Below are 16,482 nucleotides of genomic sequence, written 5' to 3' on the forward strand. Positions count from 1 at the left end.
AATAACAAGTTACCTTGAAGGATAAAAAGACGATAGTAAATAGTAAATAAAGTCATATTGAAAAGATTAGAAAGATTGAAAATTAGAAAGATTGAAAACAAAACACGGTAAAAGTAGTAAAATAAAAAAACAGAGGGCCAAATTGAAAAAAAGAAAATGACCAGATTTTGTGATTTAAGTAGGTTAGAACTTAGAAGTTCTACACAGAAATCAAAGAATCAATTCCAGTGATTTAACACGTGGACCATTCTGATAGGCTAAACTGTCGTGGATGCACAGGGTTTTCTGGGCACCTCACTCACAGAGACCGCGAAAGCATTTTCCATCTCTTTTTTTCTTTCCAAAGAAACAAGAATCTGGTAGAAGATTGAAAAAGATGTGGGTTTGGTCTCATCCATTGTTCGTGTTCTGCATTCTTTGTTGCCTCTGTTTAAGGGTTTTTTCAACCTCACCTACTCCACACACTCATCATGTAATAAAAATATATATTTTATTTATTTTTTCTAATTATTCAAAGTATCATTTATTCTGGATTGAAATTCTTGCTGAAATTAATCATTGCCTGTTAGGATTTTTTGTTCATCTAATGGAGCGATTAATAGCTTAATGTGTGATTGTAAGTGTGACTCTTTCTAATCGAACGGTTGATATTTTGGTCATCCGGGATGTAGCGGACCTTACACCACTAAACCAACACTTTGTTGCACTTTAGAAATAAGAATTTCGTGCTGTGAGTTTACTCTGTTATTACTTAGGTAGCTCCTTTTAATTTTTAATAGTTATCTGCAATTCTGCATCTCTTTAAATGTACAAAGTAAGTCTTGGTTCTGTTTTGTATATTTTTTTGTTACAAACTTCTGTTGTATTTTTTATTTTATTTTCATCACAACATAAAAGTAATACTTCAGTTGTTTTTGTTACAGGGTTCTATAGATCCAAATGCTGGAAGGTGAGTGAGTTTTAATCTTGTATTGTAACTATTTTGGATTAGGAGAACTTCATTTTTCGTTTGGGTTTCATAGTTAACTTCTTCACAGATCCTAATGCTAGTAAATGAATAAATTACTTAAATGGTGTGTGATTCATACATCATACACAATAATCTTTGGTTTAGTGTCAGTAGTTTATATACTTGGTTCATTTGTTTCCATTTACTTTCTTTATCTCTATATTTGTGTCGCACTTCCTTTTTATTTCCAGAGATTGGTGTCGTTAATATATAGTGTCGCTGTTCAGAACTTTGCAGCAGGAGCAGGGTGATAATCATCAAATACATTGCTCTAGAGAAAGAAGTAGAGCTGCATGGAAGATCATTCAAGAGGTATACTTGATGCAACTGTGACCTACTTGGATTATTATGATATAGCTGAAGGTATGCATTCTCTTGATATATGATTTTTGCTGCAGTACTTGATGCCCTTTGTGGAGAAAGAAAAATATAATATCTCAAGAAGATGTAAGCTTCACCCTGACAATGATCTATATAGAGATCAAGAACAACATAAATTTCATTTCGATATAAATGAATGGCGGTGTGAGTACTGTAGGAAAAGTTTCTATGAAGAGAAGCATCTTGATCAGCATTTTGACAACAGACACTCCAATTTACTGAATTTGGTATGATGCCTTCTTGTTCAGTACAATTCTTTTATGACATTATTATGGTATTTTCTTGAGGAATGTAGAGCTTGGTAGTCAGTAGAGCACGATAGCACTGCGATAGCGGAGGGTGGCAGGTTTCTGGCCTTCCCCGCAGTGCCATGGTGGATAGCGGTGCACATAGCCGTACTACCCATAGCAGGTCAAACAGAGGTGGAATCACAGGTCAAATCACGTGTCATGACCCGCTATTGTTTTGCTGCAAGTGGAACCCTAATTTTAGAGGGGAAAAGTATTTTTGCCCTCCTTTTAATTCGTGGTAGGTTTTTCCTAGGGTTTTAGGTAATTTAACCTTCCACTTCTTTGCCTTCTACTTAACACGTTGATTTTCTGAGGCCATGCAAATTTTATTCGGCACTACTTTTCTTCTTTCTTCTTCCTTATGTTTCTTCTTCCTAATTCCAGTATACATGTTCGGTTGCTGACAAGTTCTTCATCAACATAGAACTAAATTGCAAGGCTTCCTAATTTACAAACACACCCTGTCTTTTCTCATAAGGGTTTTTCCTTGGCCCCTAATTGTTTGCCCCATCATGTCTTTATTGATTCTCTTATCAAACTAACTGAACCCAATTTTGACATTGTCTTCCTGTGGTTCAATTTTGTAAGATATAACTCTGTTATGGCCTCCAACTTCAATCAGCTCTAGAATCTGTAATAATGTTATCATGATTATTAATTAGGAATGTGTCTTTAATATGATCTATTTTAGTATTTTTGTGTATTTATATTGGTAGGATATAAATTAATTATATATTTTTTCTTAGCTATAGCGGATGCCCCACTACCCGTCATAGTGTTTTTGGGATCAGCCTTTACACTACACTTTCTGCAATTGACTGCCTAGATGAAGAGTTGTAAAACAGTAATGTCAGTTCCAATATCGTTAACTATCACACTGATGAGGCACTGTTGTCAAGCTGGGCAAGAAGCTTGCCTTAGACTTGTCTATAATCTATCCATAGCCAAGCCTGATTTAAGAACACATTTAATTCATGCCCCGGACAAAAAATAAAATACTGAAACAATTTGAGTTTTTTAGTAAAGGTGAAATAGTCCATCGAGTGAACAAACCTTGTGAGTTTATTACTCACCTAAAAATAACACCACTTTTTGATCTTTGCTTAATCTTTGAAGAGTTGAAGGTCAGTACTTAACCTGGGCTTCTTTAAGTTCTCTCTCTGGATTTAGGGTTGTTTTTGAGAAACCTGGCGCTGATTGCTATTAGTCAGATTCTCTCTTGACCTAGAAGCACCGCAGGAAAATTAAGGAAATAAACTTGTCAGAGTGATTGTCATGCTTTGATTATTTAACTTGCCTAAACATAATTGATATGCCCTCTATCAATGATATTTTATGCACTTTGATATAGTTAGATGTCATATGAAATGATTGGTAGCTTTCTCTGTTCTGTCTGTCATGTTGTAGCATAATTAACTGAAATGAGATAGTTGTGTTTGAGCCAGACTCACAGCCGGTGCTTAGCAGATGTATGTGGTGCCCTGCATTGTGATCATGAAATAAATTCTGGGTCAAAAAAATCAAAGTGCAGTCCTGCTGCTGCCGCAAAAAATAAACACATGTGTGAGGTGTGCTCTTGGTCTTCTATTTATTTGGTTTATCCAAATTGTCCGTTTCTAATTTACCTGTTTTTCAGAGTTTAGCCGATAGTTGCTTTCCCATCAACGAGGGTCCTGCAGCAAGCCGACTTCATGGTGTGATAATATTTCTTCATGCAAAACAGCATTTTGTATTCATGGTAGTTTGTCATACTGCCTTCTTACATTGACAATTTGACAGAATTCTTCTTGCGGCAATTCTGTGATGCACACAGCTGCACTGGAAGTGGGAAACCTTTCTCCAGAGGGCGCAGGGTAAATTTAACTGAAACCCATTTGTTGAAATCTTTTCTTTCATTTGTTATTTTTGTATTTACCTTTATTAGGGCTTGTGATATTTCTCTGACTCTAGATGTTAACTTGTGTGAGATATGTTTGATTTCCAAGAAATTTTTATTTGAGGTAAAAGATTTAGTAGTCCCGAAGAATGTACTTAAACAAATTGTATCATTACTTGGAAAGTAAATTTTGGAAAACCCACTTCCTTGTTATAAATGAACTTAGGGTATAGGTTTTAAACTGAAAGAATCCGTGAAGAAAAGAAAATAGAGATCAATGTAATTTTTGAAACTTTGTAGTGGTCAAAGTGTATCCGTGGTAATTCGCATGAAGTCATTAGCACTTCTCTGCTAGTGTTACTTATTATGCACTGTTCTTTAAGGATGAAGTTGAGAGAAATTTTTTCATTAACTAGTTTCTTTTATGTGCACAGAAGAAGACAAATGTGTTCTACCTTTTCGCCTCAATTTTGCTTCTGATGTTGCTGCTACTTTACTATCTCTACATTTACTTATATCAGAGGTATATCTTTCAAAATTTCTCAGTGATGACCATTGTTTTAAATTACGGTTGCAATTGCAGTAACAGTTGCATTATTGCGGTTGCAGTCATTGCGGCCATTGCGATGTGGATTGTGGCCGTTGTGGTGTGAATTATTTTGTGATTAAAAAAATATTTTTGAATTCGATGCAGTCCGACGCGGCCTAATGCGGTCTAAATGCAGTTGCGTTGCGGCTTGATGTGCAGCATCATTGTGATTCGGAGTCACAGCACAATTGCAGTGTGATGCGCTTGTGGCAGTTACCGCAACTGCAATATTGCGGCCGCATCAGATGATGTGGTCCGCAATTTAAATCACCTTTATTTTAGGCACCTTTCTAAATTCTAATGGCTCCAATAATGTTTGGATTTTTTGTGTTACAGAGGAATGAAACGGGAAACTCAAGTGCTGAAGCGTATTTCACAAGCAAGCCGAAAGAAAAAACCATCTTAATTGATAGATCTTCCTCTTCAGAAGTTCTCAATCTACATTTTCATGTGGAGGGTGTTTAATGGACACAGGAAGAACTGTGTTTGAGAATTGAAATCCAATTTACACTGTTCAGCTATTTGCAAGTGGAAGTTGGAGCAAAAAAGAGCTCACCAACTTCAAATGTTATCAATCTGTTTTGTTGATTTGTAAGCTGAATTCTTTGTATACCATATAAACTTTGACTTTGTAAATGTCATATTTTTTAGAGTCTAACATGACATCAGTTTTGGTTGTGATCCTATCCTAGCTTTGTCCAAAATTCCTAGTTTTTTGTCTCTATTTTCTCAAGTTTGTGCTCCTCAAGCTTATGTTCCGCTTTCGCTTGTTTGGACTCAATCTCATGTCTGCTTAAAAGTATGATGTCTTGATTTACCTTAATGGCAAGCTATTTCAGTTCCAGATCTTTGTCAAAGGTAATAGCTTTTGGGGTCATGTTGATGGTAACAGTTCAATTCCACTCCAAAAAAAGAGAAATAAAAAAATGACCATGCCTAGTGCGAAGTCAATAATAATCAAGGCATGTCATGGATCATAGGTTCTGGTGATCCAAATATTATTTGCAGCCCCGATGTTGGCCTAATTGAAGATAGTATATATATAGGCAATATAACATTACGTCAAGGTTCTAACTTGAATATAACACTACCATTTTCAATAGTGGAGTCTCTTAATTCATATCTAAATTATGATATTACTTAATCTTTCTTACATTATTACTTAGTTTAGATTAAGTGTGAATTATTTACTATTTTGTACAAATTTAACTGAAAGAGTTTGAGGCAAAGATCAAGTTGGAATTTGTCGAAAAAGATGAGTTTTTGAAGTGATTTTTAATGCACATTAATGAAGCCATTTATGGTGACTCTTAAGTTTGTGAAATGAACTCACTAGTCACACATTCCTTGGAGGAGGGAAGTTTGAAGACTTTATAAGCCTTAGGTTTCATCATTGGGGTGTGCGCCAAGGGGTACAATAGGTTTTGTGAGTGAGTACTCACACAAATAAAACCCCTCCACACGGGCGCACACCACCTCCGTCGGTCGGCCGACCTTGGGCCCAACATTCGTTTTAAATAAATATTTATTTATTTTATTTATTTTTGGGCTATGTGGACTTGGACTGTGTGTTGACCAAGTCAACACACACATTTGACGAAGTCAACACGGATGGAGAGTGAAGGAGATCCGCCTGAGAGAAACCCGGTCATAGGAGATCTCTTCCTGGCCATAGGATGATATGACCGTTAGTGTTTTTGCACTGTTGGGTGGAGGATCCGTTGGAGGCCTCAGGCTATAAATAGAGGCCCATCCCCTCATTATTACTCGCACCTCAAGTTGAAAGACGTTTCCTCTCAATTTTTTTTCTCCCCCTTAATACTCTGACGACGCATTTCTGACAACCTTCTCCCCCTTTCTTTATATGACACTTGAGAATTGGCACATACATCCAAAGTGGGATTTCGAGAACTAACACTGGTAGTCAGTATTGTGAGTAAAGAATTGGCACGGGTAGCCTTACTATGAGAATTCGAGAACTGACACTGGTAGTCAGTATCGTGGGTGTATTCGAGAACGATTCTTACAGTATAGTAAAATATCGTATAACATAGAACTGGATTGTTTTATCTTGGGATAGCATGATTGATAGTCTGCTTACACAATTTTAACAGTACCACAAAACGTCTTAGAGAGAGCTACCTAGTCGTGACTCAGCCAATAAAGATTATCTCGTGCTATTTGGAATTGTTGTGAGCTACGCAAACAACAATTTTAAGACGTTTCGACTGTAATGGCATTCGTAGATAATATTACTGTGTCAAACAACTATGACCTGAACAAGCCATTTTGGTTTGACGGGACAAATTTCAAACATTGGCAACATAAGATGGAATTTTTCCTCACTATGAGAAAGGTTGCCCACGTTTTGAAAACGACATCCCAGTGGTGTCGGATGAGGCTGAAAAAGATGAAAAAGATAATATGGCTATTGAAATAGCTCTCTAGAATGAAAGTGATTACTTATGTAAGAACTTCATTCTGAATGGGTTGTCTGATGTTCTCTACCTACATCTCATACAAGTCTGCCAAATTAATTTGGTATGCACTTGAGAAAAAATATGATACTGAGGAAGCTGAGACTAAGAAATATGTTGTTAGCCGCTACCTCAAGTATCAGATAACTGATGATAAATCAGTAGAGTCTTAGTCCCACGAGATTCATAAAATTGCTCATGAGATCATTTCTGAGGGTATGCCCCTAGATTAGCAATATCAAGTGGCTGTCATAATTGACAAGCTGCCTCCTAGCTGGAACGACTTCAAAAACCTTATGAGGCATAAGACCAAAGAAATATATTTGGAATCTTTGATCACTCGTCTTCCTATTGAAGAAGAGGCTCGTAAGCAAGATCAGAAAGATGAAATGCTAATTGTCTCCAACAATGGCACTAAGAAAAAATTCTCAGGTGTGGTTCTGATGCCTTCTAGCACTAACTTCAAGAATCAGAACCGCAGTGAGAATAAGGCTAAGAACATCAGTCGGAAGAAGAACTGGAACCCCCAAAAAGTCCAATATACTAAGCCATCCGCTAAGAATGACTCTCGCAATCTGTTCATCTACTTCAAATGTGGAAGCCATGTCATATGGCACACAAGTGCAGAAATAAACCTGTGGATCGTCCTCCACATGCCAACAGGGTTGATGAGCCATTTGTGGCTATATTATCTGAGGTCACTATGGTTGGAGGAAATGAGGGGTGGTGGGTAGATACTGGCGCATCCCGCCATGTCTGCTATGACTGTGCTATGTTCAAAACATACACGGGTGTTGATGATAAGGTGTTGTTGGGTGACTCCCACACCACTATTGTTGCTGGAACTGGTGATGTTAGTTTATTGTCATTAAAGCAAGATGTAAGACCGGTTTGTCACCATCAACCAAAGGGAGATCGTGAATACAAATGTGCAATGCATAATTTTGATGAAGACAACACATGAAAATATGGACAAAGCTAAATCAACAACAACATTGGTGACTCAAGTTCAATTGTCAAGAGAGTCAACAAAAGCTTAAGAGAAATTTTCATTTCCTTAGGTCTTAAGATGTTTTGAATGGGTAAAGTCTAGGAAAGATGAACTAAAATGAAAATCTCATAAATTAGAATGATGATGCATATGAGATTTACATTCATACATGACTTCATGATTTAGATGCAGTAATATTCATACACGACTTAATGGTTTTGATGCATTAAACAAGGTGAAACTTGTGTCATTTCAAATCATGCATCATACATTACTAAATCATGTTAGAGGTTTCTATCATATCAATTAAGTATTTTTCAGAACACAATTAATTGATTAAGTTAATAGTTAAAATCGGTTAAGTCTTTGCAAAATGGGAAACCCATTAATCGATTAAGGTCATAGTTAATATTGATTAAGGCAGTTTCAGTTTTGAAATCTTGGATTTTTAAAGAACGTTAATCAATTAAGTATCATCATAATTGATTAAACTAATAGAAAACTGATTGGAACTAAAGGTTATTACAACAAACAATTCCCATGAGTAATTGCAACAGTTTTCAAGATCAAAACAGAGAGTGTATGAAAAAAAAGCTAGATACTTTGAAACACAACAAGAGAATTTTCATGAATCTTTGAGAAGAGACATTCGAGCATTTATATCACATCAAAGTTTTTCAAGAACCTTTTCATCTCATGATCATACATCATCATTTTCTAAGATTGTGAGATATATCAAGAAGGTTTATATATTCTGAATTGAGTATATACAAACACAAGAAAATGTTCAAAAGCATTATACACAAGAGGAATATTGTATGTGTAATTCATCTCTCAAGGTGTGAGGTATCACCATAGAAGGAGAGAAGAGTTCAGAGAAATCCTAAGCTAGAAGTGGTGAGGCTATCCATTAGAAGCTAGGTCCAAGAGGTTTGTTGGTAGAAGATTGTTTGTAAGAACATTTCAATTCTCCATAGTGAAATCAATTTTTCCTAGATCTGAAGGGAAGGACTGTATGTAGATTGTAGTGATTGGTAATCGAACTTGGATAAAATCGAATATCTCAAATTCTCTTATCCCTAATCTTTTACGTTTACATGATCATCAATTTGTAGTATCTTGCATTGAATTCATATTAGCATTGGTTAATATTTTTTTCTGCATGATTGATCATACAAATTCAATTGTTAAAGTGTATGAAAGAACATATTGATAATTGCATATCGTTGTGTCAAAGAACTAAAGATTTTCAATAAATTGGTCGAGTTAATCGATTAAGCTAGAAGTTAATTAGTTAACTACATAAGTTTTTTAATTGATTAAGTTGTTAATCGATTAAAATTAGGGAAAATCAACGAATATCTTTCAAAACTGAAAAGTTTGAATCGTACACCAATACACCTATTCACCCCCTCTTGGTGTGTCAGAGCTCTTGGTATTCAATATGTTGAATGTGCGATTTTCATACATTCAACAATGTTCCATTAAATTAGTGTTGTTGAATATCATAATTCCTATTTCTAAAAAGTTAACAGACACATGCAACACCAACATAACACATTACCAAAACACATCCAGCACCACCATAACACAATACCAAAACACATCCGCAATACTAAAACACATCCAGCACCAACATAACATAACACAACACCAAAACACAATCATAACATCAAAACACATACACACATCCACAACACAATAATAGAGAACATAAAATGTATTGAACACGTAGTAAGCAAAACACAATACATAATACAAAATGCATTCATTTATCAATTGTATTCAAAACACAAAACAAAAATTATAATGAACACAAAAATTAGAACAAAAATTGTATTCTTTCCATTAATTGGTTAAACCAGAATAGTACATTGTATTTCCTAAGCTTGTCATTTATACATTTTACTTCCCTAAGCTACAATCTATACATTATATTCCCTAAACTAATCACTTATATTAAGTACAAAATTTGACTAATCTTCCCTAAGATCTGTGATTTGGTCATCTGTGTATGACTCTACATCAATTTGGACTGAAGCTGGCCATTTGTGAATGATCTTCTTCATGAAATTTAGCACATAATAGTCACAATCAGAGGTGGATCATTACAAGGTCAGGTGAGGGCAGTTGCCCCCTAATTTTTTTATTAAAATATGTTTTTGTACATTTTTACCTTGAGAATATACTTCTTGTTCCACAAAATGTTTCGCTTTATGTGATACTTGTTGTAATTGGTCAAAAAATAACCAATTATTAAAGTTTTATATTATAAAAAGTGGCACTAGAGTGACACACTTCTTCGAATAGTAGATGTATTTTCTTTACCTACGGTCAAATGATGTCTTTAGGAAGATATTCTTTGGAACTAACATATTTGTTTAATTTGTAGCTTGATAAATAAATATAGTGCATCTTGTATGGTAATTTTAAAAATTATACATAATAATCAAGTTCTCTTTCATGAAATGATAATAATGATATTACGTATAATAATATGATTTCATTTGAGTTCGTAATGACTTTATACTTGATGAAAGATATTATGTATGTATTGATAATATATACTTAAGGATGCTTATAAATCATTAATATTGATAATGTATGTATTGTTTGTCCAAAATTTTTATCCCATGAATTTCAATAAGCAACAAAAGGTTAGTTTGAGATGTCAATTCTAACAATTTTTTCTTGGTGTCTTTAGTCATTTAAGTTTGAAAATTTCTCAACCATATTTCTTTAGTCATATATTGTTTTATTAAGTTAGTCGTCTTATTTTAACTAGTTCAACTACTACATAAATATTATTTTAAGCAATAAAGACAATCAAACAAAATTACGTAGTAAGATAAATGATAAATTTATTGCAGATAACATAGTGATTTATATTGAAAATGAAGAAGCTGAAAATTTTACCTTTGATTCAATCATGTATATTTCATTATACTTTTCGTTAATCGGATAATTTTAATTATAAATAGTAATTAAATATTATTGTCCCCTATAAAATTTAATTCAAGATCCGCTACTGATCGCAATCATTTGTGTTTGTTTGGTAGGCAGTCTAGAATTAAAATTAAAAAACATATAAGTAAATTTACTTGAAATATGATTTGCACATATATAATTATTTGAGATTTGTGTCCATACCTTCACATGAGCCCATGTGATGTTGTTTGATGTAAATTTAGAACGAACATAGTTCTGTAAATTTACAACCCCATAAGAAACAAAAAGTGTACTTAATTACTAAACATAAAGTGTACTTACCTAGTGAACATTTCCTTCATAGCGGGATACTTATTCGGATTGCGATGTTTTAATGAATCCAAGTAGTACATGCATTCTACAATCTGATTTAATAACAATCAAATTCCGACGAGCCCTACAAAACATATGCATACGGTTAGGAAATGTTAAGCATAAATATAGTAAAGATAATTTAAATTATGTTTATAAAAAAATGCACACCCGATATTAAAAGGTCCATGGAATGAACAAAGAGGTCCTTTGTGGGGATGATAGCATCTTCTTTTTATCTTTCAAAAGATTGTCATACAAATACCTAACATATAACACTAATGTTAGTTAATTAAACAACAATGATCAAATTCCACAGTGAGAAGTTAAGAAAACATATTGACCTCATATATACGCATATAACAGATGAACATATTCAGTCATGTTCATATACTTCCTTAACTTCATCAATGCCAAGGAATTCTTGGGTACTATACCTGAAGACTTCATTATGAATTGATATTGGAAGTATAGAACCAACACCCAAGATTTGCACATGGTTCATCAGCTAAATACAGAACTTGATCTTGTTAGAGCTCACATCTGCTGATCCTTTAGATTTTGGCTGACTACTTTGTTTGCTATATTTAGACCACACCACTTTGGCCTTTATCAGTAGATGAACATGTTCTTCTCTAGGAGATGATGTCATTGATTCATCTACTTCCTTTTCATTGTGTCCAGATTATTCACGTACCTGGAATGTTTAGTATAACATGTCAAATACAGATCAATTAATAAAAATAATAATAATAAGAATGAGTATACATTGATGTATTGAAAATTACACCTTTAGGTCTACAACTACAAGGTTTATTGACCAAGCCATTTAAGCGACAATAGCCCCTCTCACTGTCAAGGTATCCTCATCGATAAAAATTGATAGCAATGCATCACCATCGACTAAAATATCAATCATGAACTTCACATGATTGAGGGATACATTCATTATGTATTATACCATCTGGTAAGTTGTGCATTTTACCAATACCCACTAATTGCTTAGATGAGATATCCAGATATCAGTTTCAAGTGTTGACACCCTAAATGTTATTTAAAACATGTAAGTTTACGACTATAATTAAACTAAATGGCAAGTAAATGAAAACTAGTCAATTAAATTACCTCATAAATGTTATGAATAGCAAGTGTGCAACTCCCATTGATGCTAGGACTGTTGCATTGTTGAAGCCCCTCAATGTACTTCTTTTTAATCGTACTTTCCAAATCACTGAGTTGGTTCATGAGGGTATTCAACATGTTCTGCATCTGAGACAAACCGGTTTTGGCAACAGAATTTGAGGGAGTAAATAACATCAATTTCTAACCCCAAATCCTACATCTCGGATATGACTAGAGTACTCAAGCAGTCCTAGTGCCTTATCAAGTATCTCTTGAGTATATGGGGTCTATATCTCTCCTTCCGATGCAACAATACTCTTTCCTTTTAGGGCAATTTGACACATCAAGAAAAAATATAATGTCAATCACATTGATAAATAAAGTATGGAAATCAAGTTTAAATGATAAGCACTTACAACACGGTTTGCCACTTCTCAAGCTTTTTCATTATCGATGACACCATCCTTGTTCTTATGAGAAGTGATGACACCATCCTTGTCCTTTTTCATTATCGATGACATACTTCTCAATATCAGTTTTAAATTGTCGATGAGCCATGTCAGCAGATTTGAGGATGTAATCTTTGTGTTCCTCACCAACATTAAAAGCCAACTAAAAAAGATCATAATTGTGTAGTTAATACATATCAAACCATTGCATGAAAATACATAAGTACATATCATGAATATACTATTATAGGCATGTAAACACATCAAAACCATTGCTTGTAACCTCATTGTTATATCTAAAGAAATATGAATAAGCTATAGGGTAATATTTGTAACTTATTGTTATATCATTCTAAATGATATTCTTCATGCTATTTAACATCTTATCATTCCAAGAGTTAAATGATATCGACACATGTTGTTTAACCATAATTCCAATGTAGCTTACCAATGTATTGTCACCCTTCTAGATGGCCATTTGCATTCCACTCAACTGATAACTTGGTATTTTTACTTCTAGCACGAATGACTTTCTTCATGTACGTTATTCCATGTGAAGTTCGTTTTTGACTTTGTGGGGACGAATTATCACCAATGTGAGAATCCATTGTTGAAGTTTTCTGAGTGAGTTGGGGTTATCTGAATGTATGACGTTTTCTCTGTGTGAACAAATTTGAGAGTGTAGAGAGAAGTGAACCAGGTTTTGAGTTTAAATACTCGAATATTCATCAACGCTCGTTGTAATGAGAGTTGTTGATACTTGACATTTAACAGTATTTATTAAAGTGAACGTTGTTGAATGTGTTTGGTTTTGATATTCAACAGCGCCAACAATAACAAGCGTTGTTGAATGTTTTTTCACCTATGACATTTAACAACGATCGTTGAAGCACGCGCTGTTAAATATAATAAGTAGATATACAATCAACATCGTTGTTATGTATAATAACTAGATTTACATTGAGCATCGCTTACTTCAGTAAACATTGTTGATTATTGTTTTTTGAATAAATAAATTAGACATGCATACATACAAATATATATTCATATTTATTTACTTTTTGCTTAAAAAGTATGCAAAATTTTGAAACGTCACGAGTTTCAACAACACTCACTACAAGAGTATTATCAAATCTATGCAAATCAACAATGATTGCTTCAAGGAGCGTTGTTGAATCTTTGAGGCAAACATTCAACAATGCTCGTTGTACCAAGCGTTGTTGAATGTGTATCTGCCAATTATATTTAACAGCATTTGCTTCAACAAACACACTGTTGATTATCTTCCACCTTACATTTAACAATATTCTACTAACAAAGTTGTTGAATAATCGTTGTTAAATGTGAATTCTGGCATAACAATCCATATTATTTTTATTTTTTCCTCTCTATCTCTATTCACAACTAAAGAGGAGAAAATCTCTCTTTCTCTTCAACTTCTCTCTCACCCTTTTCTCTCCGGTCTAGTTCTACTCTATCTAGAGAAGCTTAGGGTATTACTTGAATACAGGCATATGCATGGAAGCCTTAAATACTATCTTTGGAAGCCATGAAACAAACAAGATATGATATTTAGGACTTATTACTTGAACAAATGATATTGTGCAAAGCTTAGTGTGTTACTTGAACAAATGATATTGTGTAAAAAAAATCTTCATGTTGACAATGACTTTATATTCTGTCCATCTCCATTAATGACAAAATATAAATGAGTGAGGGTCGACATTATAATTTGTCCATCTCCATGAATCACTAGCGCCTTCAAACAAATTCTTCTGTTCACACATATCTTACACTTTTAATTTTTCATTTTTAAATATCTAATGAACCCTTCTCCACCTCCACATAAAAGGAAAACCCAATTTCTAGCATACTCATTCCAACATGGGAAACAGAGTTATGCCTCTCTCTTTATCTTTTTCTTCATCTTCAACTTAGTATTGTGAATTTGGATGGCTCTTGTTAGTGCCCGTGTAATATCCGCCTAAATTATGACAGGTATATGCATGCCCATTTATGAAAAGGACATGAAATATGATATCACGTTCATTTTAAATATGGGCAAAGCGAACTTGCAGATTATCACTATACAATTTAAAAATATAAAAGTACATAAATAAACAAAACTTAAAAAATAGTATTAATAATTATCACATTTTTAAAACTACACATAAAAATATACTAGTTCAAACAATTTAACATTACATATTTTTTAAATCGAATGAAAAATCACAACTTAACACTTAATAATTAAGATCATAATGCTAGAACAACCTATCCAGTCCGTTAGAAAAGTCTGCAGGCGAAACTAACATTTTGGGGTAATGAATAAATTTTTCATACTTTGCTCGCATAATAACTATAAGCAGACTTAGTCCCCATGGGCGTAAACTCCAATTGCCAATTATAATTATAATCGAAGACTAATGCTTTTTGAGATATATATAATTATTATTAATTTTTAAACTTTAAACTTAAATACTTTTTCAGTTGATCATAAGCAATATACGAAACGGAATACTTTTTAGGATAGGAAATGTGAAATTCACACGCTTGAATATAACCAGTTGTGTTTTAGAGTGAAGCCCCTCAAAATGAGGGCAAACAGATGACATTCACATATTGCAATACATTTCAGAAATATATCTTTCCTTGGTTAGTGTTATGAGGTGACTCATGCTAGATTGTCAACGTTTTCTGCTGTACCCGATAATGAAAATGGGATTTTGACCTTTAAGCCTTAGAATGATTTTTTGTTCAGATTATTAATTATACGGCGCAACCTTTTACTTTATAGGTTATACACCAAAGCCTTTTCATATGTTGGGTTTCTCCATATTTTCACAAGGTTGTTGATATCTCAATTTTCAATTTAACCATATCAATTGTGACCATGTAGTTACATTTTACAAAATATAAAGGTTGCAATCCAATCTTAGTTTTTTTTTAAGTTATGGGTATTTTCTCCACATAAAGTAATCATGTTTAAGTTTGAAACATGTACAATATACTAGGGATGACAATGACTTTATATTTGTCCATCTCCATTAATAACAAAATATAAATGAGTGAGGGTTGACGTGAGTATATGTGGAGAGCTATCCTCTTAGCTCCACTATCTCTCACTAACTTGCGACCCTTCAATCAAATTCTTCTTTTCACACATATCTTTTACACTTATAATATTCATCTATAAATATCTAACCAACCCTTCTTCTTCACCTCCAAATAAAAGGAAAAACCAATTTCTAGCATACTCATTCCAACATGGGAAATAGAGTTATGCTTGGGAGTTCCTTTCTCTTTATCATTTTCTTCATCTTCAACTTAGCATTCTTAGAGGCTCAAGTGGCTCCACCTATTTATGTGTTTGGAGACTCACTTGTTGATGTTGGCAACAACAATTATTTGCTTCTTTCAATTGAAAAGGCAATTCTACCTCACTATGGTATTGATTTTCCAACAAAGAAACCCAATGGGAGATTCAGCAATGGCAAGAATGCTGCAGATTTAATTGGTAACTGATTTAGTTATGTTCATATTCATACAATTAGTTGCTTATTCTTGGTACCATGATAATCAAATTTTGAACATTCCAAACATATTTGGTTCTTTACAATCTGCTTTTGCTATAATCTCATTATTAACTTCTGTATTCAACATTAAATAACTTATTCAAGTTAGATTTTTCATTTTTGGATCCTTATCTATTTTCCCATATTTATTTCTTGGTATTAAACATGAATAACAAAAATATCCAACCCGTGGGTACCTATCATAATACTCGCAGTAGCTACACATAAAAATAATTTATGGGTGGAGATGAGTATCATAATACCCGCTTCATGAATACTACATATTCATTTTAATTAAATAATTTATATATTTCATATTTTATTATTATCATTTTAACATTATCTTTTTTATTATTATTTCATAATAAATTCTAGTGATTAAACTATAATTATAACATTATCATATATATATATATATATATA

General features: G+C 33.4%; 1 protein-coding gene across 1 annotated transcript; it reads left to right on the plus strand.

Moving 5' to 3' along the window:
- The first annotated feature begins 226 nt into the window (after nt 1-226).
- LOC109338698 lies at nt 227-4,686 on the plus strand. Its single transcript, XM_019575986.1, has 9 exons — nt 227-472; nt 924-949; nt 1,237-1,321; nt 1,408-1,617; nt 3,126-3,248; nt 3,317-3,374; nt 3,460-3,533; nt 3,991-4,079; nt 4,482-4,686. Exons 1-9 carry the CDS (start codon nt 272-274, stop codon nt 4,549-4,551), a joined length of 936 nt encoding a protein of 311 aa, XP_019431531.1. The 5' UTR covers nt 227-271; the 3' UTR covers nt 4,552-4,686.
- The last annotated feature ends 11,796 nt before the right edge of the window (nt 4,687-16,482 follow it).

The sequence above is a fragment of the Lupinus angustifolius genome, unplaced genomic scaffold (genome assembly GCF_001865875.1).
Source record: "Lupinus angustifolius cultivar Tanjil unplaced genomic scaffold, LupAngTanjil_v1.0 Scaffold_35_315, whole genome shotgun sequence".
Lineage (NCBI taxonomy): Eukaryota > Viridiplantae > Streptophyta > Magnoliopsida > Fabales > Fabaceae > Lupinus > Lupinus angustifolius.

Bases quoted from the DNA above. Each gene is read 5' to 3' on its own strand.
- LOC109338698 (XM_019575986.1), top strand. From the start codon at position 272: ATGCACAGGGTTTTCTGGGCACCTCACTCACAGAGACCGCGAAAGCAT. The intron at 473-923 runs GTAATAAAAATA...TTTTTGTTACAG, and splicing joins CTACTCCACACACTCATCAT to GGTTCTATAGATCCAAATGC. The intron at 1,618-3,125 runs GTATGATGCCTT...TGTTTGAGCCAG, and splicing joins ACTCCAATTTACTGAATTTG to ACTCACAGCCGGTGCTTAGC.